This window comes from Sebastes fasciatus, chromosome 9 (genome assembly GCF_043250625.1).
Source record: "Sebastes fasciatus isolate fSebFas1 chromosome 9, fSebFas1.pri, whole genome shotgun sequence".
In the NCBI taxonomy this organism is placed as follows: Eukaryota; Metazoa; Chordata; class Actinopteri; order Perciformes; family Sebastidae; genus Sebastes; species Sebastes fasciatus.
This window is the reverse complement of record NC_133803.1, coordinates 34,771,884-34,798,895: the sequence shown is the minus strand read 5'-3', so window position 1 is coordinate 34,798,895 and position 27,012 is coordinate 34,771,884. Positions and strand designations below refer to the sequence as shown.

At 39.4% G+C, this 27,012-nt stretch overlaps 1 protein-coding gene, 1 long non-coding RNA gene and 1 other non-coding gene across 3 annotated transcripts; 2 read left to right on the top strand and 1 right to left on the bottom strand.

The window, feature by feature from the left end:
* Positions 1-7,809: 7,809 nt before the first annotated feature.
* On the bottom strand, positions 7,810-7,891 carry trnas-uga (transfer RNA serine (anticodon UGA)). The gene has a single exon. It is a non-coding gene; the product is annotated as a tRNA-Ser (tRNA).
* Positions 7,892-9,500: 1,609 nt separating this feature from the next.
* LOC141773602 (scavenger receptor cysteine-rich type 1 protein M130-like) lies at positions 9,501-22,487 on the top strand. Its single transcript, XM_074645445.1, has 5 exons — positions 9,501-9,601; positions 18,960-19,240; positions 20,760-21,074; positions 21,168-21,452; positions 22,456-22,487. Exons 1-5 carry the CDS (start codon positions 9,501-9,503, stop codon positions 22,485-22,487), a joined length of 1,014 nt encoding a protein of 337 aa, XP_074501546.1.
* Positions 22,488-22,742: 255 nt separating this feature from the next.
* LOC141774622 (uncharacterized) lies at positions 22,743-25,155 on the top strand. The gene is made up of 3 exons (XR_012595385.1): positions 22,743-23,179; positions 23,983-24,065; positions 24,189-25,155. It is a non-coding gene; the product is annotated as an uncharacterized LOC141774622 (long non-coding RNA).
* Positions 25,156-27,012: the final 1,857 nt, after the last annotated feature.

Here is a 27,012-nt window from a genome sequence, read left to right as displayed (position 1 = left end):
CAGACTTGACATTGCTGTTGTACAAAAGCATCTTAGTTTTAAGGCTGTATTGCTTGGACCTCCAGATGGAACGGAGTTGGGAGAAGGCACCCTGAGCCTTTCCCAGCCTTGTTTTAATGTCTTTCTGCACTGCACTATCTTTACTGATGAGGCTGCCCAGGTATGTGAACTCTTCCACAAACTCAAGTGGTGCCCCATTTACAAGAATGGGTGCTGCAGGGGTGGAGTTTACACACATCACTTGAGTTTTGGAGATGTTGATGTTTAGTCCAACCTGTCTGGCAAAGTTGTTGAGCCTGTCAGTTTTGGCCTGCATGTTCGAGTGGTTGGATGCAGTTTGGGGTAAGTCATAGTCAAGTCAGCACACTGACACACTGACAGCTGTTGTTGCCTGTTGGGCTGCAGTTTGACATGTTATGATTGGAGCATATTGTTTTATGCTAAATGCAGTACCTGTGAGGGTTTCTGGATCAATATCTGTCATTGATTTGTGGTCATTGATTTACAATAATAAATATATACATACATTTGCATAACGCAGCATATTTGTCCACTCCCAGAGGATTAAATACTGGACTAATCTCCCTTTAAGGTTCATTTAGAACAGATACAAAAATGTGTGATTAGTTTATGATTCATCACAATTAACTTTGGACAAACATGCAATTAGTCGCTCTTCTTTGCTTAGCAGCATGAGGTGTCCAAGGATGAGATGTCTGAGTTATACAGAGCTCTGGCAGAAATAATGTGGGATGTCAGCAGAGGAAATACTCTGGCAGAGATTCAAATGAACTGGGAGCTCCTGAGAGCCATAACGTCACCGTTGAAGATGTAATGAATTAAGGTTAGATAACACACAGTAGGTGTGGTGTGTTTCTGTCCACACACCAAGTTGTCTTCAGGTGTATTTACAGTTGTATCTCTGGACACTGAAGAGCTGAACTAAATGGATAAATCCCCTCAACTGGGCTAAAAGTGACTCCCTTTCCAAACAGTGATTTCCTCCCATGTTCCTAAACTGGAGTTTAACGTTTTCTCTGCGTGTCTGACCTAAAGCTGACCTCTTCTCGGTGTTTCTAGATTGAAGCTGATTTCCTCAGTGACCGAACTGAAGTGGGTCTCATCTGCTCTCGTGACATTCAGCGCTGCCGGGAGAGGAGAGAGTGAGTGATGACAACCCCGACCGTTACGAGAGATGACAAGTGTCTAAACGAACAGCCTGTTCATGTCTCCCCTGTGTTTCCACCTCTCTCTGTGAGCTGCAGACCCTGCTGCTCCTCTAGTGAAGATAAATAATGACATTATTAATTAACACTCACTCGGGGAGGTAACCCCCGTCCCGCTGCAGAGTCCCATCGAACCCGCATGGCAGACCTGAGCTCGCATCACTCAAGCACCACAGGAAACACAGCTACGTAGCTGTGTTTCATCTCCGAAAAATTAACCCTGGATCAAGTTAAATGAGGCACTCAGAATGATAATTTACTCCCAGATTGGGAGCAAATTTAAAACCTTGAAGACTTTCTGGCAATAAATGGTAATAAATAATCATTCAACTGATTATTTCTTAGATTTTTCCAGGTAAATCTAGATCATCACTACTACGCTAACACCTGCCCTCAGTGTTTAGGGGGCGTTACCAATGCTAACACCTGCCCTTAGTGTTTAGGGGGCGTTACCAATGCTAACATCTGCTCTTAGTGTTTAGGGGTCGTTACCTATGCTAACACCTGCCCTTAGTGTTTAGGGGGCGTTACCAATGCTAACACCTGCCCTTAGTGTTTAGGGGGCGTTACCAATGCTAACACCTGCCCTTAGTGTTTAGGGGGCGTTACCAATGCTAACATCTGCTCTTAGTGTTTAGGGGGCGTTACCTATGCTAACACCTGCCCTTAGTGTTTAGGGGGCGTTACCTATGCTAATACCTGCCCTTAGTGTTTAGGGGGCGTTACCAATGCTAATACCTGCCCTTAGTGTTTAGGGGGCGTTACCTATGCTAATACCTGCCCTTAGTGTTTAGGGGGCGTTACCAATGCTAACATCTGCCCTTAGTGTTTAGGGGGCGTTACCAATGCTAACATCTGCTCTTAGTGTTTAGGGGGCGTTACCTATGCTAACACCTGCCCTTAGTGTTTAGGGGGCGTTACCTATGCTAACACCTGCCCTTAGTGTTTAGGGGGCGTTACCAATGCTAACATCTGCCCTTAGTGTTTAGGGGGCGTTACCAATGCTAACATCTGCTCTTAGTGTTTAGGGGGCGTTACCTATGCTAATACCTGCCCTTAGTGTTTAGGGGGCGTTACCTATGCTAACACCTGCCCTTAGTGTTTAGGGGGCGTTACCAATGCTAACATCTGCTCTTAGTGTTTAGGGGGCATTACCTATGCTAACACCTGCCCTTAGTGTTTAGGGGGCGTTACCTATGCTAATACCTGCCCTTAGTGTTTAGGGGGCGTTACCTATGCTAACACCTGCCCTTAGTGTTTAGGGGGCGTTACCTATGCTAATACCTGCCCTTAGTGTTTAGGGGGCGTTACCAATGCTAACATCTGCTCTTAGTGTTTAGGGGGCGTTACCTATGCTAACACCTGCCCTTAGTGTTTAGGGGGTGTTACCTATGCTAACACCTGCCCTTAGTGTTTAGGGGGCGTTACCAATGCTAATACCTGCTCTTAGTGTTTAGGGGTCGTTACCTATGCTAACACCTGCCCTTAGTGTTTAGGGGGTGTTACCTATGCTAACACCTGCCCTTACAGAGTGTTTAATGGGTGTTACCTATGCTAACACCTGCCCTTAGTGTTTAGGGGGTGTTACCTATGCTAACACCTGCCCTTACAGAGTGTTTAATGGGCGTTACCAATGCTAACACCTGCCCTTAGTGTTTAGGGGGTGTTACCTATGCTAACACCTGCCCTTAGTGTTTAGGGGGCGTTACCAATGCTAACACCTGCCCTTAGTGTTTAGGGGGTGTTACCTATGCTAACACCTGCCCTTAGTGTTTAGGGGGTGTTACCTATGCTAACACCTGCCCTTACAGAGTGTTTAATGGGCGTTACCTATGCTAACACCTGCCCTTAGTGTTTAGGGGGCGTTACCTATGCTAATACCTGCCCTTAGTGTTTAGGGGGCGTTACCTATGCTAACACCTGCCCTTAGTGTTTAGGGGGCGTTACCAATGCTAACATCTGCTCTTAGTGTTTAGGGGGCGTTACCTATGCTAACACCTGCCCTTAGTGTTTAGGGGGCGTTACCTATGCTAATACCTGCCCTTAGTGTTTAGGGGGCGTTACCTATGCTAACACCTGCCCTTAGTGTTTAGGGGGCGTTACCTATGCTAATACCTGCCCTTAGTGTTTAGGGGGCGTTACCTATGCTAACACCTGCCCTTAGTGTTTAGGGGGCGTTACCTATGCTAACACCTGCCCTTAGTGTTTAGGGGGTGTTACCTATGCTAACACCTGCCCTTACAGAGTGTTTAATGGGTGTTACCTATGCTAACACCTGCCCTTAGTGTTTAGGGGGTGTTACCTATGCTAACACCTGCCCTTACAGAGTGTTTAATGGGCGTTACCAATGCTAACACCTGCCCTTAGTGTTTAGGGGGTGTTACCTATGCTAACACCTGCCCTTAGTGTTTAGGGGGCGTTACCAATGCTAACACCTGCCCTTAGTGTTTAGGGGGTGTTACCTATGCTAACACCTGCCCTTAGTGTTTAGGGGGTGTTACCTATGCTAACACCTGCCCTTACAGAGTGTTTAATGGGCGTTACCAATGCTAACACCTGCCCTTAGTGTTTAGGGGGTGTTACCTATGCTAACACCTGCCCTTAGTGTTTAGGGGGCGTTACCAATGCTAATACCTGCTCTTAGTGTTTAGGGGTCGTTACCTATGCTAACACCTGCCCTTAGTGTTTAGGGGGTGTTACCTATGCTAACACCTGCCCTTACAGAGTGTTTAATGGGTGTTATCTATGCTAACACCAGCCCTTAGTGTTTAGGGGTCGTTAGCTATGCTAACACCTGCCCTTACAGAGTGTTTAATGGGTGTTATCTATGCTAACACCAGCCCTTAGTGTTTAGGGGGCGTTACCAATGCTAACACCTGCCCTTAGTGTTTAGGGGGTGTTACCTATGCTAACACCTGCCCTTACAGAGTGTTTAATGGGTGTTATCTATGCTAACACCTGCCCTTAGTGTTTAGGGGGCGTTACCAATGCTAACACCTGCTCTTAGTGTTTAGGGGGCGTTACCAATGCTAACACCTGCTCTTGGTGTTTAGGGGGCGTTACCAATGCTAACACCTGCCCTTAGTGTTTAGGGGGCGTTACCAATGCTAACACCTGCCCTTAGTGTTTAGGGGGCGTTACCAATGCCAGCACCTGCTCTTAGTGTTTAGGGGGTGTTACCTATGCTAATACCTGCCCTTAGTGTTTAGGGGGTGTTACCTATGCTAACACCTGCCCTTAGTGTTTAGGGGGTGTTACCTATGCTAATACCTGCCCTTAGTGTTTAGGGGGCGTTACCAATGCTAACACCTGCTCTTGGTGTTTAGGGGGCGTTACCAATGCTAACACCTGCCCTTAGTGTTTAGGGGGCGTTACCAATGCTAACACCTGCCCTTAGTGTTTAGGGGGCGTTACCAATGCCAGCACCTGCTCTTAGTATTCAGGGGGTGTTACCTATGCTAATACCTGCCCTTAGTGTTTAGGGGGCGTTACCTATGCTAACACCTGCCCTTACAGAGTGTTTAATGGGCGTTACCAATGCTAACACCTGCCCTTAGTGTTTAGGGGGCGTTACCAATGCCAGCACCTGCTCTTAGTGTTTAGGGGGCGTTTCCAATGTTAATACCTGCTCTTAGTGTTTAGGGGTCGTTACCTATGCTAATACCTGCCCTTAGTGTTTTGGGGGTGTTACCTATGCTAATACCTGCCCTTAGTGTTTAGGGGGCGTTACCTACGCTAACACCTGCTCTTAGTGTTTAGGGGGCGTTTCCAATGTTAATACCTGCCCTTAGTGTTTAGGGGGCGTTACCAATGTTAATACCTGCCCTTAGTGTTTAGGGGGCGTTACCAATGTTAATACCTGCTCTTAGTGTTTAGGGGGCGTTACCAATGTTAATACCTGCTCTTAGTGTTTAGGGGTCATTACCTTTGTTAATACCTGCCCTTAGTGTTTAGGGGTCGTTACCTATGCTAATACCTGCCCTTAGTGTTTTGGGGGTGTTACCTATGCTAATACCTGCCCTTAGTGTTTAGGGGGTGTTACCTTTGCTAATACCTGCCCTTACAGAGTGTTTAATGGGTGTTACCTATGTTAATAATAAACAATCGATTCATCATTCAGATTTGGATGGTTAAGAACATTTGGTGCATCTGGAGTTGACTTATTTTTTCTCTATGTTGTTGGGATCACTGAGCATTTCCATTCTGTTTTCTGAGACAGAATTTGACCTGACCTTGGAATTGAATATGCATCTTTAATTTAGTGAACCACGAATGATGGACAGTCGCTCTTCCTGTGAGTGAACACAGACCACGCTGGTTTATATTCAACATATTCCTAACTTCACTGCCACTGTTCAGCTGGTATTCTTTGTTTTTAAAAAAAAAAAGTTTCTATCTAGTTTGAATTTCGCAGCCATCAGTTTGACCTTGCAATTGTATATTTAATTCAGTAAATCATAAATGATGGAGAGCATCTCCCTTTCTGAGAAAACAAAGAAGCTCTCTATGGAAAAGCAACCCCCTCTAACAAGATATAATAATACATTCTGTGGACTTCTCCACTGCCCAACAGCTATATAAGGCTGTGGTCTCTGTGGACTTAATTATATTAAACAATCTAAACCTTACAGTTTGAAAGAGCTTACTTTATTAATTATTACACAGCTGTCAGCCTGCAGGTTTGTCACATAAGAACATTTAAAACCAGTAAATGCAGCAGGTGATTTGTTAATTTTTAACAGAGGGGATGGACCCGGTTCATTTCGTTCATTCTCAACTAGCGAACCGCTCCATGAACGACTCTTTTGGTTCTGTATGTTTTTAATACCCCGGTTCTACAGTTCAGTGAATATTATAGATCCAACACGAAACTGACTCACAGAAAAAGTTGAATTTACAACGGACAGCACCACGGACAGAGCCATGGATTTATCAATACACAGCTCAGTTAGGCTACTGGTGTTTCAGAGCCATGGTCGGGGCCATAGATTCTAACTTGCACAAACCTCAATCAGATAAAGGATCAATGAGTCAGGCACACTAGACTGACATATTCAACTAAACAACTGGTTAACAGCAGGTTAACAAGGGGGGTGGTACCTCCCCTCATTCTCCCTCCCATCGCCTGCTGGGTCACTTAAAAAAACAAACATTCAAACTTTATTACATTTGTCATATACATACAGGTACATACATGACATTTGACCTCTGCATTTAACCCATCCTAACATTTAGGAGCAGTGGGCTGCTTTCAAGAGCCCGGGGAGCAACTTGGGGTTCAGCGTCTCCCTCAAGGACACTTCGACATGCGGACAGTAGGAGCCAGTGATCGAACCGCTAGCCTCGCTGGTTAATTAATTAATTAAATTTACAAAAAAAAAAAATATATGAAAAACGTACAAAAAAAAGTCTGAAAAATGTCTGTAAAAGAAAATTATGAAAATTTTCCAAAATGAAAACTCTGAAAAATGTCCTTAAAAAAGTCTGAAAAATGTTAGAAAAGTATCTGGAAAATGTCAGAAAAAAAAAGTCTGAAAAATAGGTTAATTTTATTTATTAATTTTATCTCTAGATCAACGCTGTGAGCAGGATTTGAACCTACGCGGGGAAACCCCATTTTGAATCCAACGCCTTAACCACTCGGCCATCACAGCTACTACATATCATTTTCTCTATATTAGTAACTCAATGAGAAGATTAATTTAATATCAGCTTTCATTGTAGATTTCAGCCGATTAGAATGTTGTCAGGCTGTTACATAGGCACTATCGGTCGCTATAAGCCCCATAGATGTGGGTCAATAGGGGCCTACTACACCCACTAGTAGGATTTATCATCTATTCACATGGAAGATCACCGAAAGAAGGTAAAAAACAAGACAACAGTGACCTCTAGTGGTCGTAGTAATTATGACAGAAGCAGAAGCGGAGGTCATGTGTTGTAGTTTAGACAACGTGAAACTCCATAAGGGGAAGATGGATAGGACTCAAACCACAGTGTTTTCACCCAGGAGACCAGAGTTCACATCTTGTGTGAAACCGACAATGTGTTGTTGTTTTTGTAGTTATTCTAACCCAAAACACAATGTTTTTCCCTAAACGTAATTGTTTTGTTTTTTTTGCCTTATCTTAAAGAAGTTGTAGTTTTGTTGCCTAAACCTAAAGAAGTTGTAGTTTTGTTGCCTAAACCTAAAGAAGTTGTAGTTTTGTTACCTAAACCTAAATAAGTTGTCGTTTTGTTGCCTAAACCTAAAGAAGTTGTAGTTTTGTTACCTAAACCTAAAGAAGTTGTAGTTTTGTTGCCTAAACCTAAAGAACTTGTAGTTTTGTTACCTAAACCTAAAGAAGTTGTAGTTTTGTTGCCTAAACCTAAAGAACTTGTAGTTTTGTTACCTAAACCTAAAGAACTTGTAGTTTTGTTGCCTAAACCTAAAGAAGCCCTTCTTTGTGTGTTCAAAACATGACGTTTCATTCAGTTTTACATGTTAGAACGTGTTGCTTTCAAGTTTCACAATGTAATGACCCATATTTATAGTGCTTATAGCAACAGTTGATTACTTCATTATATTAACCAAAGAGATCGACGCTGTGAGCAGGATTTGAACCTACGCGGGGATTCCCCATTGGATTTCAAATCCAACACCTTAACCACTCGGCCATCACAGCTTTCTGAAGGTGCATTCATACTAAATTTTGTTACGCATTGCCATGATATGGTCTTAGAGCTATACTGTATACACAAACACATGCAGGTTAGTGTGTGTTTTTATCTTGAAAATTTTCCTTTCATTAAATTGAGCCCATCGTCTCATAACCCGTCCATGAGGGTATTGTGTTGTTTTTCCACAGGACACGATGTCAAACTATGAAAAGCTCCCCAGCCTGCAGCAGTAAACTCTTATTTGTTATTCTGGATGTGCTCAGCATTAGTCTGAGGTCTTTAACTCTCCTGTTTGGGTCTTGTTTCTGCAGCACGGAGACATCCTGCTTCACGCTGTAAAGTTTTCATCCCAAAAATGCTTACGGTTTTAGGATCAGGTAGTGCCTCATTATGTGATCTATAGATTTCTTTATAAATGAAGTATTCAATTTGAAAGATATGTGTGATGTGCTTTTGATTATTTATTGATCAGTTGTCTGGTTTTCCACTTCAGCAACTTATTAAGATTCTGTCTTTGTCAAACACTTGTGACGGCTACACATTATCAATAATAACTGTAATCCTTCAAAGAACCAAGACACACCATTCTTCCCCAAACTAATTTGACTATGGTTAGCAGAATTAGTAATTGTCAGAGAGAATGTTGTCTTATTTCCTAAAACAGTTTACCGTCTAACAGGGTGGGATTGCAAATCTTAAGGTTACTCGTCCAAATTGCCGCAATTAGGAAAATGCTTTGCCCTTTTCCTCCGCCGCTGCCCTTCTGCATGACATTTATATTACAGAGTGTCATGCAGGCGTCAGTGTGCAGCCTCATTATATTGCATGCACATTTTTTTTCTCCAAAAGGTGAACATGTTGAGATTGAGTTTTTCATATCGACCCGTCTCCTGCATTTAAACTGACTTCAGCAGCTCATTAAGATTCTGTCTCGATAAAATCAGCGTGGGGATGATCCCGTCGCCGTTGTACACACGTGAAGAATGTTTTAGAATGTCAGACTTTTCTACAGAGGCTTTCTTTCAATCAATCTCTCGTTTCATCATCATACTGTAGATGGAAATATGGTCCCACCCTCTCCTTTATGGTACAATATGAATGTGTTCAAAATATGGTGTTATAAACAATCTATTGTAATGTTCTTTTTCTTTACAAAACACACAAAGCATTTTCATCACAAAGTGCCATGATGTTGATTTTGGACTCCTGGTGTCTGGGAGTTAATTTTGGCTTTTGCCGGTATATTGTCAACATATTACAGGCTGGACGAGACAAACTTTAAATGGTGTTGCTGCTGCTGAGGTGCTAAAAATGGGCAGTTTCTGCCATCTGCAGGACAAACAGGAAGTCACAACCAGCCACTAAAGGGACATTTCACCCCCAAACACATCACAGACATCACATTTTCACATCACATACAAATGAAACAAAAAAAGGGGGAGTCATTTGGAAACAAAGGTAAAATAAAAATAAAAAAATAAATAAGTAAAAAGGCAAAAACAATGTCTGATCCACTGGTCAAACTGTAAACACGGCCGACAGAAGGACCTGATCGTGTGACAGAGACTCAGTCAGATGAGGAGTCTTCACTGTAAAACTAAAGAGAAGTAAATGATGAGTGAAGCTGCAGCTCTTCCAGTGAGGACAGCACACACAGAGCAGACAGACGGTCTACCTGGACGTCGTGGATCACCTGCTGCTGCTGTGGAGCTCAGGTAGGACTCTGCTTTAAACGTTATTATTCACACCTTTATATTGATCTTTAAATCAGAGAACAAACTGATCACACACACCAACATCAAGTTTTTATTCACAGCTTCAGACCCACTGAAACACTAAAATATCCTCCTGCACCATGTCGAAAGACATCACCTTAGACTCTGACAGACTGTGCTGCACATGTTTCACTGTTTCCTGATGTTTCCCTTCCTCACTGATTGATTCCATGAATAACAGAACGGACAGATTCATCAACTATTGGTATAACAGTTAGTTGCAGCTGTAGTTCAGTCTGCTCTGAACGACTCTCTGCTGAGGTCGACTCATTTAACCTGGAAACGATAAGAACACTCTGAGAGCATTAATCTGACAGCAGCATCTCAGCCTGCCCTGGTTGTCACGGTAACAGAAACCACAGTGCTAAAATTAGTAATCTGTCAACAGCTTCTTATCAACACATCAGTTCCTCAGACACGCAGCTCAGAAGAGTTAACGACTACTACTAGAGTTCACCGTCTGTAAAGATCATCTTTAACGGACAGAATTTAACAAACGCAAAGGCTGCGACAAAGACACTCAAAACAACCTCAAAGACACTCAAAACAACCACAATAAGTTATAAAACAACCACAATAAGTTATAAAACAACCACAAAGAGACTCAAACACAATAAGTAGCAGTGTTAGGGATAGCCTATAGATTGAAAGCATGATTGCTGAAACGGAGGATGACATTTCATTATATTACATTACATTATATTACATTACATTACACTTCATTATATTATATTATATTATACAGGGACATCTCTACAAGTATTAACCTTAAAGAGGGAAAGTAAGTCAAAGCCATACTGGACAAACGTGAGTTTTAACAGTTCCTTCTGATAAATGAATTATTTTCTATCAGGTCAGTAATTCAGTTCATGTCAGCCTACGGTGCACACTCGTCTCCTGAGCGTCTAGCAGCGATTAGAGATGAACTATCCAGATTCTAAGTAACTGGAGACTAAACTTTATTTTTCTACTCCTCGTACATCATAAACCCTTTAATATAATAACGACTGGTTGAAATCGGTTGAGGAATGTAGACGTTATAGTGCTTTTTATCCAGAAAAACGGCAGCTCCCCCGTTCACTAGTACAGGGTTACAGGCCAGTCTGGCCAGGTCCATAAAGGCTACGTTGACGTATCGCCGCAACGGCCTGAAGCGTCCAATGCGGCGTCTATGTATATAGTTCTATGGGAGATTTCATGACTCGCTGGGCGAGCCGACCCAGTGTGCCCGACCCTACTCTGCTCTGTTTGGCTATACCCTTTGTGACGGCCCCTCTGTGTTTGGATCTTGTACTGTGTTTGCTTTCTCTCATCAGGGCTGCAGACCTGATGAGGCTAATCAGCAGCATGAGACACACCTGGGCCAGATGAGCTACCTGCTTAAAGCCAGAGCCTGCAGCAGTCTGGGTCCGGCAGACCTCCTCATGCACATTTCCCCTTTGTTAAATGGTTTTGGTTCTTTGTCTTTGTTTTACAGCACAACATCCATGCAGCACAATTTCACACATCCCCTCCCTACACTACTGACTCTACAGACTCCTCCCAGACATTCTTTTGACTTTTTACAGTTTTAGGTTAATAAATCTCTTTATTTATTCAGTATACCTGCGTGTCTCCCGTTTTGGTCACAGCTCTAGAGCCGGGCTGTGACACCTTCCAGACGTCTGCTAAACGCTAACATCTATAAAAGATTCTTTTCTCACACACTATGAACATTGTTTTAACGTTTGTATAATGCTAACCAGAGCAATGAACTAGAAAGGCCCGAATATTGGCAGTTTTATGAAAATTGATGTTGAATCAAAGTGTCTTTAATAATGAAATAGCATATGAAACGTTGGTCTGTTTCATTGCTGCTTTGGTGCTCGGCCCTCGGGTATCTTCGGACCGAGTACCTTTGGACTACGGGAACAAAACCGTGAGCTGCCGGGTCTAGCATGCTCTCTTTCTCCTTCTAAACACATAGACATGTAAACTGAGAGAGATTTACTCAGTGATGCGGCCTACATACAATTCTCTCCAATATTAGCTAATAGTTAGTTTAGATCAGTAAATGTCTCAGTTCATGTGGCCGGCCACCCACGTTTTCTTTTTTTCTAAAAGGTTTGCATACAGAGCCGGTCCTGACCTGAGATGTAAACCACCACCATGCCACACAGTCACACCTGACACCCCAGTGCTCCTATTAAAGTGTAACTTCACCCACTGCATCATTTTAAAACAGAATAATAATATAGAAATAAATTTGGTAAATGAATGTGGGTCTGCAAAAAGAAAGAATCATGCAGAAATAAATATATAAATACACAAATAAATACATACAATTTAATAATGAATAAATAAATTCAAAAAATGTATTTAAAATAAAAATATTAAATGCAAAAATAAAATTAAAAGTTTACTAATTAAATAAATATATAAAAGACAAAAATTAAATAGAAGAGTAGCGAATTAACACAAAGGTAAATAAATAAAGATCTTTTATGTGACATTTTATCAATTAATTAATGCCTACATGTATTTGTAGTATCGACAGCTCTGAAGAGACTTTTGGACTGTTGGACGGACTAAACAAGACATTTAAAGACGTCACCTTAGACTCTGACAGACTGTGCTGCACATGTTTCACTGTTTCCTGATGTTTCCCTTCCTCACTGATTGATTCCATGAATAACAGAACGGACAGGTTCATCAACTATTGGTATAATGGTTAGTTGCAGCTGTAGTTCAGTCTGCTCTGAACGATTTACAATTTACCTGGAAATGATAAGATCTCTCTGACAGCATTAATCTGACAGCAGCATCTCAGCCTGCCCTGGTTGTCACGGTAACAGAAACCACAGTGCTAAAATTAGTAATCTGTCAACAGCTTCTTATCAACACATCAGTTCCTCAGACACGCAGGTCAGAGGAGGATAAATATCATGTGTAAAACTAAAGAAGAGTAAATGATGAGTGAAGCTGCAGCTCTTCCAGTGAGGACAGCACACACAGAGCAGAGAGACGGTCTACCTGGACGTCATGGATCACCTGTTGGTGCTGCTGCTGCTGCTGCTGCTGTGGAGCTCAGGTAGGACTCTGCTTTACACATCATGTGTTATTATTCACACCTTTATATTGATCATTAAATCAAAGAACCACCTGATCACACACACCCTCATATCATACTATACTAGCAGTACAACCTCATACTATACTAGTAGTACAACCTCATACTATACTAGCAGTACAACCTCATACTATACTAGCAGTACAACCTCATACTATACTAGCAGTACGTACTAGTAAGATGTGATTTCCAATAATAAATATATTCATACATTTGCATAAAGCAGCATATTTATTTCCTAATTTAAAGGAAAAAAGGATTTGTGTGGCCCTACGCAGCTGCACCGACACTGATCACCTCCACACACATCAGATCACATCACCTACACACTCAAAGGAAGAAAAGGCAAACAGGGAACATGGATGCTGTAAAACCGTACACATTCAAATTGATTAAAATAGTTAATCTGGATTAATCACAAATTAATCACACATTTTTATATCCGTTCAAATTGAACCTTAAAGGGAGATTTGTCAAGTATTTAATACTCTTATCAACATGGGAGTGGACAAATATGCTGCTTTATGTAAATGTATTTATTTATATATATATATATATACATTATTGAAAAACAATGACAGATATTGTCCAGAATATTGTACTAATTTTCATAATGAAGTAGAAATGTATAAAGAAAAGAATACAGCAATATATAAACTTGGGGAGATAAATAAGGAAGAAAATGCAAAGGGAAAATAAATAAATACAATTTAATTATTTATAAATTAATTTATTAATTTAAAATAATAGAAAATAAATGCAAAAATAAATATATCAATTTAAATGTCAATAAAATGAATACATAAATACTAGGACTGTCAATCAATTAAAATAGTTAATCATGATTAATCACACATTTTTCTATCTGTTCAAAATTAACTAAAGGGAGATTTGTCAGTATTTAATCCTCTTATCAACATGGGAGTGGACAAATATGCTGCTTTATGCAAATGTATTTATATATTTTTTATTGTAAATTAATTAACAACACAAAACAATGACAGATATTATCCAGAATATTGTACTTATTTTCATAATGAAGTAGAAATGTATAAAGAAAAGAAAACATAAATAAATACGTTTTGGGAATTAAATAGTGAAGAAATTGCAAAGGGAAAATAAATAAATAAATACAATTTAATAATTTATAAATTAATTTATTAATTTAAAATAAATAGAAAATAAATAAATACATTTAAATGTTAATAAAATGAATACATAAATACTACGACTTTCAATAGATTAAAATAGTTAATCATGATTAATAGCACATTTTTATATATCTGTGTTTTAAACTTGGTCTCTAAATGTTCAGTCTTTAATTTTATTTATCCTATTTTAACACTTTTAATGGTTCTTTTGTGTAAAATGTTTTAAGGTTGTATTATGATTGTTTTAATGTTTATGGGAAGCATAAATTGCGCTATAAGTGTTCTATATGAACAAAATTCATTATTACTGTTATTATAACGGCGGTCTTATCAAATTATTTCGGGGGCCGGATCTGGCCCTGAAGCCAGTAGTCTGGGTTAAACTGTCACAGAGAGAACGGGAACGCGCTGCGTGCATTTTACTGACATTAAGCGTCATGATTTCTGGATTTCCTGTTAACTGATCGCTGATATTTTGATGCTTCCAAGTTGCCTGAAGTTTGTTTAAATTAACGGGTTTTTATCAACTGATAAGAGGTCACCTCAGCTGAACGATTAGACGTCACTGGAGAAGATGATCTGGCCTGATGTTTTTTACAGAGGTGTAGAACCGCTGGAAAGGGTGGACCCCACAACTGGGCAAAAACATTGCGACCCCACAAGGGAGGAAAACAAGTTTGTGTATGTGCGTGTGTGTGTGTGTGTGTGTGTGTGTGTGTGTGTGTGTGTGTGTGTGTGTGTGTGTGTGTGTGTGTGTGTGTGTTGAATGCAATAAGAAAAGTGCTGTTGTAGAATATTAAAGGCAGAGTTCAACATTTGGCGTCAGGACATGGTTAGCTTAGCTTAGCATAAAGAGTGGAAACAGGGGGAAACACCTAGCATGGCTCTGTCCAAAAAAACATACATGGTTATTTAGTTTTAATCACACACTTTTATATATATTATATGTTATATATTTTTATATATAAATAAATATAAATGTTAATAAAATTAATACATAAATACCAAGGCTGTCAATCGATTAAAATAGTTAATCATGATTAATCACACATTTTTATATCTGTTCTAAATTAACCTTAAAGGGAGAATTGTCAACTATTTAACACTCTTATCAGCATGGGAGTGGACAAATATGCTGCTTTATGCAAATGTATCGATATATTTATTATTGCAAATCAATTAACAACACAAAACAATGACAGATATTGTCCAGAATATTGTCCTAATTTTCATAATGAAGTATAAATGTATAAAGAAAAGAAAACAGCAATATATAAGTTGGGGGAAATAAATAAGGAAGAAAATACAAAGGGAAAATAAATAAATACAATTTAATGATGTTTAAATTAATTTATTAATTTAAAATAAAAAGAAAATAAATGCAAAGATAAATAGATACATTTAAATGTTAATAAAATGAATACATAAATACTAGGGCTGTCAATCAATTAAAATAGTTAATCATGATTAATCACACATTTTTATATCTGTTCTAAATTAACCTTAAAGGGAGATTTGTCAGGTATTTAATCCTCTTATCAACATGGGAGTGGACAAATATGCTGCTTTATGCAAATGTATCTATATATTTATTATTGCAAATCAATTAACAACACAAAACAATGACAAATATATTCCAGAATATTTTCCTAATTTTCATAATGAAGTAGAAATGTATAAAGAAAAGAATACAGAAATAAATAAGTTAAGGGATAAGGGCCCCCTTTGAAAACGGACATGCCTTTTCCTTATGTGTTCTAGTCTCATATGATACCTGTATCTTCACTCCAGCTTTAAAACTGAGCCGCTACAACCTTAAAATCACAAGTTGTGTTAATGCATTAAAGAAATGAATGGCACTAAAACATTTTTGCTTTAACACATTAACTTTGACAGCCCTGGTTATAATCTTTAATATTTTCACCAAATCAAACCAAGTGTTTGATTCTACCTTTAGTCAGTTGTTATTGCTGTAGTCAGTGTAGCCGTATGTGTACTCAGTAATGATCTCTCTGGGCGGTGGGCTTCATGGTTAGTGACTGAGTCCGCCATAGATTCAGACTCATGACACATTGAGAGGAAACGATGCAGCACGTTATCAGTGATGCTGTTTGTAAGCTGCTCTGATTGATATCAGCCTCACTGTCTCCTGTTCACTCTCCTACAGCCGGATCTGAGCTGCATAGACTTACTGCTAATGCTAACACAACAATTCCTGCTGCTGCTGCTTCACATTAAAACACCTCAACTGGACCAACACAGTGGACTTTTATTGTGAAGCAGCTACAGGAAACCCAACGTATTCATCACTGAGGACAAAAACAGGAGAGACCACAGACATATATATATATATACATATATATATATATGTATATATATATATACACATAGACATGTATACACAGACATATATACATAGATATATATAGACATGTATACATAGACATATACTGTGTATATAGAGACATGCATACTTAGACATGTATACATAGACATATATACATTGACATGTATATATAGACATATATATATATAGACATGTATACTCAGACATGTATATAATAGACATATACATATATATATAGAGACATATATATAGACATACGTACATAGACGGGGTCCTAAAAATCAAGGAAAGGGCTCTAAATTCCCCAGCATTCACTACAACAGTGCAACATTTATGCTGCAGATTGCTCGCTCAATTAACAATAAAGCACTACTCATCCATGATATCATCACTGACAGGAAAATCGACTTTCTCTGCCTAACAGAGACTTTGCAAAATCAGCAGGATTTCATGGCACTTAATCAAGCCACTCCCCCTGGATATGTCTACATACAGAAGCCTCGCTCCATGGGTCGTGGCGGCGGGCTGGCTGTTATACATCGAGCTGACAGCTTCAAAAGACTTCTCAAAACCCACGTCTTCACCAAGGCCTATGGCCCCTAGCTACTGTTATGTTCCATTTGTTGTGTTTGTTTATGTCTATGTTGAGGCGTCCTTGGGTTTCTTGAAAGGCGCTATATAAATCCAAATTATTATTATTATCATTATTAAATTAACTACATTTTAAGATGATCGAGGGGGCCGAAAACTGGAGCTCTGGCCCTTTCCCCCCCCGGAGTTATGATATTACAAAGTTTTCCCGAATTGTCTGCGCTCTCAGCGCAACCCTTCATCTGTCCACCAGATGGCAGGCTCTTTGGGTATTGCCATTGAACGGGGTTGTCCTTAATCATTCGGGTATTGACATCGGACGATGCCCAAAATATGTCCTTAACTGGTTAAAGGTCAAGAAAGGTCAACGTGTCCACTGGTAATACATTAACATTGACATTGTCAGTGTTTATATTTCCAAAACCATTGATTTGTTCCTTTCCTGGAGGCGGAGCTTCCCGTGTGCCAAGTTCGAAGTAAATCAGAGAAAATTGATAAAATGGATCAAAACACTCTGAGAGACAGAAATCCAATTCCAAGTCGCTACGATTGGCCGAGGTATTGCCATTGGACAAGGTCCACTCGGCATACCTGAGGCTCTGCAGTAAGGTATGTGAAGTGGACTTGATTTGTCCACTTCACATACCTTACTGCAGAGCCTCGGGTATGCCGAGTGGACAGAGGCCATATCTACAAAGCACCTTGGGCAAGGAGGCTGAAAGCTACAGGGCTAGTTCCTGGAGGCCAAGGCACCAACATAGTCAAAGTCCAGTCCGACTCAGTATGCCCGCCTCTACTCTGCCTCTGTTTGGCTATACCCTTCCAGACGTTCCAGGTGTCTGCTAAACGCTAACATTAGCCTAGCTATAATGCTAACCAGCGCAATGAACTAGAAAGGCTGAATATTGGCAGTTTTATGAAAATTGATGGTGAATCAAAGTGAATTTAATAATGAAATAGCATACGAAAATTGTAAAAAAACGTACCGTCGTTGGTTTGTAGTGGCCAAACGGCGGTACTGCAACACCCGTGTCCGTCACGTGATGCCATTGGGCCGATTTTTAGTAGTTTTAATCTACAAAAGAACCTAGATATTGCTACTGATGGATAATAAACACCAAGTCAAAGTTGTGACAAGCATTATTGTGTGATTAGTTGAAGAATCACACAAAATACCAGTTTTGCAGTGTTGTTTTGTGCACATTTTATTTATTTAAGTTTCTGAGAAATAAAAAGGCAGCTGGCCATAAATAACAAATTATTTATATAACAGGCAGCATTGTTATTTTTTGTATAACTTCAACTTGTTATTCTTGAAGTCACTGAGAATTGAGAAATACTAAACACTTTTTAGTAAAATGTGTTTATTTGCAAGTTTAGCATGAATAAATGTTACCGTTTGCCTTTGTGTTTACATTCTTTGATATAACTTTTTTAAATAATAAATAATAATCTTATACACACTTTATTCTGCTTTCATGACATAATTTACCACACCGCCTTTATTAGTGCACAGCGGACTGGAGTAGATCCTGAAATTAGCACCGCTATGTACTGAATCCACAATCATGAAATACTGAAAGATTCACTTATTGTTCTGCGTACTGCCGACTAAATGAAGGATTAAGTTTGCAGACTGTAAACACTGAAGTATACTCAAGCAAGACGCATCACATGACTGATGGCCGGGCCGGTCTCAAGGCACCCTGCCAGCGGCTCCGTCACATCTCCAAAACCGTTGCAAGACATTTCCAAACAGGCGTTATTTGGATAAACTGAACACATATTGGGAATCTAAGTTTACTTTCTCGCATTAATACATATTAAAACTAAATAAAGTGACATATTAACAGCTTTTATCTCACATGACTGACGGCCGGTCTCAAGGCACCCCGCCAGCGGCTCCGTCACGTCTCCATAAATATACTTAAACAATAAATATTTGTGTATTTCTACAGGACTCCAGGCTGAAGAAAATCACAACTCAACAGGTAAATAAAAAAAGAGAAATAAAGAAATAAAGTCAAGTCTCAGTTTAATCTTTTCTTAAATTCACTTCTTTTACTGACGACTCTCTTGTTTCTGTTCAGAGTCCGTCAGGTTGGTGGGAGGAGACAGTCGCTGTGCAGGAACACTGGAGCTGAAACATCAGGGAGACTGGAGACCAGTGGTTGACTATGACTATCTCTGGACCCTGAAGGAAGCAGCAGCTGCCTGCAGAGACTTGGACTGTGGCTCTGCTGTTTCTGTAGAACAGAGAGAGGAGTCCTCATACAGATCTGTCTGGAGGATCGTGTCTGACTGTGTTCAGTCTGGATCTACTCTGAGGGAGTGTGCAACATCAGGTTCCTCTAACTCCATCCTGAATCTCACCTGCTCAGGTAAGCCCATCAGTGACATCATCTATGACATCATCTATGACAGTAATGTTTCCAGTATGTTCCTTCCTCCGTCACAGTGACAGTCGGTGGTTTCCATTGGACTGAACTGTAAAGTTATCCAGGACAATGACATCCTAAAGTGTAGAGAAGTGTATGGAGAGCTGTTTTAACATTTAATAGCTCAGCTTGACTATCAAGAATTAACATTAGAGATATCTACAACTACATTCTGACTAGTCGTAATCACATTGTGACTAGTCAGAGTTCTTATTCCAGATATCTATAACCTCATTATGACTAGTCAGAATTAAATTGTAGATATCCGTAATGAGGAACCTCATACACATGAATGGTAAAAGTAGTTTTAATCGTACTAGTCTAAATGTAATTAGAGATGTATAGAATTAGAGTTATGACTAGTCTAAACAGCGCTGCAGATATCTCTGATGAATCTGCTGTCCAGCTATTAAATGTTTAAACAGTTTGTCATAGAAGTGGGCTTGTTTCTGAAAGCTTCAAACTCTCCACAGACTGCTGAGCTTCACCTGACAGGACACACCTGTCTGTCTGGAGGCCTTTCCCATTTCACAGTTCCTACATCCTCCATTCCTTTCCTCGCCTCCTCTCCTCGCGTCTTAGTCCCGCCCACCAGAGATGTGAGCTGAGGAGGCGAGGAAGAGACGCGAGGAGAGAGGAGTTGAGGCAACAGGCTTTTAACAAAATGAGACCTCCTCTCCTCAGAGCCGTCATTTTAAAGCCACATCAATTAAATATGACATGTGGCCTCTTTGATACGTCACAGGTGTCTCTGTTCACATTTCTATTTCATCAATTTGTGTGTTATTTTAACTAAATTCTATATTCACCCACCAGCAGCTCATTTTATATGAATGTTCCCTTTAAACCAGAAGGCTGGATTTATTCTATTACATCAGGGCTGTGTATTGGAAAGAATCTGGTGATATGATGCGTATCATGATACAGGGGTTATCATTCACTATATCACCATATATTTAATTTAATTTTATTTATTTTTAGGAAAACTGTCATAGTATAAAGAACACAACATCATATGCATAAAATCTGAGTAAAATAAGTTACTTTTTAATGCAATTAACATTTATCACAGTCCCTGTAACATCCAACATCATAGCACTACGTTGGCTAACACTTCATTTTACAGCTCCGCAACGTCCATGGTGATTAGGTGATAATAAGCAAGTAACCTATTTGATACTTCTTTAGAATTACTGCCAAATTACCCCAATATTTACCTCAAAATCTATCTAAAACTACTTTATTATAAACATTATTTAATAATTATCTGCTAAAATATCATGTAAAGGTTAAAATAGGGCCCTGAGGCTTGAGAAGAGGCTGTGTGCTGCTAGATAATCGATGGCAGGGACCGCTCTGAACTCCTCCAGTTGGAATCACTGAATTGTTGTTAATGACATCTTTTTATTGAGTGTCTGGTGTCTTTTATCTCTCTCTATTTCATCTTCTATCATCTCTCCAGACTCTGTCAGGCTGGTGAATGGGACTAGTCTGTGCTCAGGCAGACTGGAGGTGAAGACTAACCACTCTAACCAGTGGTGGTCCTCAGTGTGTGAAGCTGACTTTGACCAGCAGGATGCTGAGGTGGTCTGTAGGGAGCTTGGCTGTGGGGCTCCTTCAGTCCTCCAGGGGGCGCTCTATGGAGACGTGGAGACTTCAATGTGGACCAAAGAGTTCCAGTGTGGAGGAACTGAGTCTGCTCTCCTGGACTGTAGAAGCTCAGGCTCAGATAGAAACACCTGCTCACCTGGCAAAGCTGTTGGACTCACCTGCTCAGGTAGAAGAGGAGCTGCAGCTCTGATCTGGTTCATTTCTGTTCTAATGAAACTCACTTTATTCTTTTACTGACGACTCTCTTGTTTCTGTTCAGAGCCTGTCAGGTTGGTGGGAGGAGACAGTCGCTGTGCAGGAACACTGGAGCTGAAACATCAGGGAGACTGGAGACCAGTGAGGGGCTCTGGCTGGAACCTGAAGGAAGCAGCTGCTGCCTGCAGAGACTTGGACTGTGGCTCTGCTGTTTCTGTAGAACGGAGAGAGGAGTCCTCACAGAGATCTATGTGGAGGATCAGGTCTGACTGTGTTCAGTCTGGATCTGCTCTGAGGGAGTGTGCAACATCAGATTACTCTAACTCCATCCTGAATCTCACCTGCTCAGGTAAGCCCATCAGTGACATCATCTATGACATCATCTATGACAGTAATGTTTCCAGTATGTTCCTTCCTCCGTCACAGTGACAGTCGGTGGTTTCCATTGGACTGAACTGTAAAGTTATCCAGGACAATGACATCCTAAAGTGTAGAGAAGTGTATGGAGAGCTGTTTTAACATTTAATAGCTCAGCTTGACTATCAAGAATTAACATTAGAGATATCTACAACTACATTCTGACTAGTCGTAATCACATTGTGACTAGTCAGAGTTCTTATTCCAGATATCTATAACCTCATTGTGACTAGTCCAAATGACATTTAGAGATATCTGTAATTCAGTTCTGACTATCCTTAATAACAGTTACAGATACAGCGGGTAAAATAAGTATTGAACACGTCACCATTTTTCTCAGTAAATATATTTCCAAAGGTGTTATTGACATGCAATTTTCACCAGATGTTGGTAACAACCCAAGTAATCTATACATACAAAGAAACCAAAACAAACCTGAGCAATGCATACGACTTGTTTCTCCATACAGGAGGCGTCTTGAAGCTGTCATTACCAACAAAGGCTTTTGTACAAAGTATTAAATATATATCAGTAAGCGTGTTCAATACTTTTTCCCTGTGTCATTCCACATTATTACACATGACTTAATTTCTGAACGTATTTGTTTTGGTTTCTTTGTATGTATAGATTACTTGGGTTGTTACCAACATCTGGTGAAAATTGCATGTCAATAGCACCTTTGGAAATATATTTACTGAGAAAAATGGTGACGTGTTCAATACTTATTTTACCCGCTGTATCTATAACCTCATTGTGACTAGTCAGAATTAAATTGTAGATATCTGAAACTGGAGTTACGACTAGTCATAATTCAGTTGTGGATATCCGTAATGAGGAACGCCATACGCCGAGAAGACTTACGCAAAGTATACACGGATGTATCGTCGCTCATAGCTCCTTCGGCGAGCCTTCTCGCTCCTCCAGATGCATTTTAGGATTTGGGATGTCCTTCAAGATGGAGCGCTGAGATCGATTTCTGGATCACAAGCCGGAGCATCGAGGATCAAAGAGACGAGGAGACACAAGATCAGGTCCACTTTGTTGAACGGAGGTTCAACAAAAATGAAACGTAAACGGCGGTGCATTGAACACTCTGTTGTGCTACGCTAATGCACTGCCTTTATAATACGGCGGGGTTCGTGCACGTCGCTGCTGATTGGGTAACACCTCTGACACACCCACCAATGAGAGGAAACGCACCTCAAAGCCTGTTGAGCACCATTTCCAGGAAACACGCCGTTCAACCCAGAAACCGTAGCAAACCAGTGCACGCTGTTTTCAGACTGAACGTGCTCCGGCTCTCAGCCAATCATCTCTCTGTGTTTACAGACCTGCTGCTTCAGCCCAACATCTCTGGGTCCTCCTCCGTGGACCGGGTCTCCGAGGCCCAGCAGCAGGGGTTTCACGTGCTCAGGGACTCCACCTTCACCATCAGCTGCTCCGTCCAGCCACAGTACCCAGGAGGCTCCTTCCATCTCACCTTCACCTCCTCCACCTCAGCACTCAACTACTACCTGCCAGCTGTCAATCACTCCGCCCACTTCCTGTTTCCTGCTGCAGAGCCCGCCCACCAAGGAAGCTACAGATGTGTTTATCACGTCTATGTTTTTTCTCACGACTTCTTCTCTGAGAGCCGTCTGATCTCTCTCACCGTCGCAGGTAAACTGACTGTTTACATGCAGGTTTGGAAAATGTGGAAATGATCAGCTGACAACAGAGAAGCTTTCATTCTCTAATCAAGGATTGGGCTTATTTTAATAATTAAGGACTTTTCTTATTTCATAAGAACTTTACTTAATTTTGTACTTCAGGAATTTTATTATTTCACAGGAATTTTACTTAATTTTGTAATTAAGGAATTTCTTTTATTTCAGTTTGATGAATTTTGTCGGAGCCTTCAGAGATCATAGGGATTAAAACATGAATATAAATTAGAGGTTTATTCTACATGGAGATGACGTCACTTTAGGACGTCTGCTCACAACCGATTAAAGAGAGATGTAGTACTAGTAGTACTTCATTTAAGTAGTACTAGTAGTACTTCATCTAAGTGCTTTAAGGGTTATGACATGTTCAGTCATAATAAGTCTGTGCATGTTGTTGTTTGTGGAATGACACTGTGACTACTGTCATTGTGTTCCACATGTCATATAGTAACCACACTTGTACAAAGTGGATGAATGTCAACAGCAAACAGTCTGCTGGAGGACGGAGCATGTTTGGTTGTAAACATATAAAAGTCTCTCTAAAGTCACGTCAGTTGTATTTCTACAGATTAATCTCAGAGGACTTTCTAATCTGTCCAACAAAGAACAGTCTCCGTCCTCAGAGCCTGGATTCACATAAAGAGGATTGAAGAAGTGCTTTTAGATTTCAGGTCACTACAGTTTGTGTTTAATGGGAGCTGTTGGACTCATGATGTCATGTGATGTGATGTGATGACTGTCCATGTGTTTGATCAGATCTAAGGCCTTTCATCATCAGAGCCATCGTCCTGCCGCTGATTCTGCTGTTGGCGAACATTGGCCTTTACTTCTACTATAAGGTACTGACACACGTCTGTTGTTCAGACCGCTGACTGACATGAAGCACTCAGTCTGTGCTTATTGAAGTGAAGAGAGAGGAGTGATGCAGGAAGTCACATCTGTGTGCTGTCATGTGTCTCCAGGGCAAGAGGGGGCAGAGGCCGAGCAGACGGGAGAAGGCTGAGCCGGATTATTATAACCTGGGTGTTCCTGCAGCTGAAGAGGAAGGAGCTCAGGGAGCAGAGTAGCACCTCCAAGGAGCTCATCTCACATCCAGATGGATTTATAACACACAACCCAGCAGCAGCTCATTTTAGACGCATGTTCCCTTTAAACAAGAAGGCTGCTTCTATTCTATTACATCATATACTATCATTTGTTTCACTCTCAACATGAAAACCAACAATGTGTTAGTCTCTTGTAGCCCATTGGTTCCTCCTGAAGATGTAGATCTCTAAAAACACCTCACAAACATAAAGTGTCATTGAAAACTAGACTTGAAAGCAGGAATACCGGAGTCCGACCCAGGCCGATCGGGAACAATGCTTTATATTAAATTAAGATAAATGTAGAACATTGATATATATCCTCTAAACTCTGTATTACCGGTCAAATCTGAAGACAACTGAAGAATGACATCCTGAGATCAGAGTAAAAACATGTCACCGACTGTTGGATCTGTAGATCTGGAGCACATCCAGGGTTGGTGAAGCACATCTGCTGCCACGTTGACAATCTGTTGGTGTTTGTGATTCAACAATATCTATAATGAATGAATCAAAGTCATGTAGCCAGCAAACAAAGTAGAGTATTAAAAACCAGAGGCTGTTTTCACACCAGTTTCATCTGGTTAGTGACACATGAACTTTATGAGCTCACTTTAGCCTTGTGGTTCACATGGCTCATTTATTGTTGTGAGCAGGACCACATTTAGCTTATGAAATAACCATAATAATACAAATGGGAGCAAAAATATAAGAGTATTAACAGCTTATAGTGTGATGAAGGAATTTTAGTATTTCATTAGAATTTTGCTTAATTTTGTACATAAGGAAAATTTGTAATTGAAGATATTACTTTTACTAATTTTTTTTCTAATGAAGGATTTTGCTTATTTCATAAGAATTTCACTTAATGCTGTAAACAAGAATTTTGCAAATTTTCATAATTAAGTAATTTACTTATTTATTTAAGAATTTTACTTAATTGTTTTAATTAAGGAAATTTCTTATTACATAAGAATTTTACTTAATTTGATTTCAGTTGAATTTGGCTAATTTTTGTACATAAGGAGATTACTTAATTTTGCACTTAAAGAATGTGCTTAATTTCTATGAATTTCACTTTTGTATTTAAGGAATTTACCAAATTTTGTACTTTGGGAATTTTCTTGATGTTGTACTTAACAAATTTACACAAATTTATAATTCAGGATTTTACTTTTACTACATTTTTTTCTAATGATGGATTTTGTTAATTTTATAAGAATGTCACTTAATGCTGTAATAAAGGATTTGATGATTTTTATAATTTAGTTATTTACTTATTTTTTAAGAATTTTACTTAATTTTGTAATTAAGGGATTTTCTTATTACATAAGTATTTTAGTTTGAAGTATATGTATAAAGAAAATACAGAAATAAATAGGTGAACGGCTCATACACAGTCATTACAGTAAGTAAGTTTTGGGAAATAAATAAGGAGTGAAATGCAAAAGGAAAATCGTGCAGGAATAAATAAATAAATAATAATGCAAAATAAATAAATAAATGTAAAAATAGATCAATGAATAAATAAAAGGAGTAAATAAATAAGGGAATAAATACAAATATAAATAAATATGACAGAATTATCAATTTATGTCACATTTTATCAATTGATTAATGGCTACATTTATTCTTGATATTATTTTTGCTATATTTAGTGGCATATTTATTTATTAATCGAGTCATTTATTTATTTTTTATTTTGCCAGGTTCGATCCTCCAGAATGTACACATTAATAATTATAATCCATTGATATATAATACAGGATATACCATGAAATGGGTCGTACTGTATAATGAGTACTTTTACTTCTGATACTTTAAGTACATTTTGGTGATAGAGGTACTTCTTCCACCGCTGAACATGGTAACTACCCATCTATCTGTTTAGAGGAGGGATCTGTTTATTTTAGTATTATTTAATTCCAGTCAATAGTGGACCCAAATCCAACCTGTGATTTCTTGTTTTTCTATGTGTATGTATATATATATCATTTTGGATTATTATTATTATTTTTTTATTTTTTTATTTATTTCCTTGCAAATCTCCTGCTCCCCCTCCAGTCCAACAGGTGGAGGTAATGCACCTTTAAGCTGGTTTGCCAACCGCCAATAAACACCAAAGAAGAAGAAGAAAAAGTGTACTGTCCCTTTACAGTTTTTCTCGATTGTTTACACACATTTTCTGAAAGCATGCCTCATACTCTCAGAACTCTACACACAAATCCAAAAACACACACACAATGGGCAAAACCCCTCAATTCTCCTGCAAAATTAAACTTTACATTCAAAACAATGTTATTTCTTCTCAAAATGGTATTTTGTTTTCAAATGACACACACAAACCATCATATGAATAGACATTTATAAGAACCAGTTGAACACTGATGTGCTCAATGTAAAACACTATGATGAATGGAAAACACTTCTTCTCCATTCATCATAATGACTTAGGCCCTTTTTTTGTTCAGTGTTACACTTACTACAGACAGTACATATATTACTACAGACAGTACATACATTACTACAGACAGTACATACATTACTACAGACAGTACATACATTACTACAGACAGCACATACATTACTACAGACAGTACATACATAAGTGTGTTGTAAAATATTTTAGAATATTGTTTTTATACTCAGAACACACAAATACACGGTAACAAATATATTTTATTTTCCCCACAAAAACAAT

Bases quoted from the DNA above. Each gene is read 5' to 3' on its own strand.
- LOC141773602 (XM_074645445.1), top strand. From the start codon at position 9,501: ATGAGTGAAGCTGCAGCTCTTCCAGTGAGGACAGCACACACAGAGCAG. The intron at 19,241-20,759 runs GTAAGCCCATCA...TCATCTCTCCAG, and splicing joins CCTGAATCTCACCTGCTCAG to ACTCTGTCAGGCTGGTGAAT. The intron at 21,453-22,455 runs GTAAGCCCATCA...GATGCATTTTAG, and splicing joins CCTGAATCTCACCTGCTCAG to GATTTGGGATGTCCTTCAAG.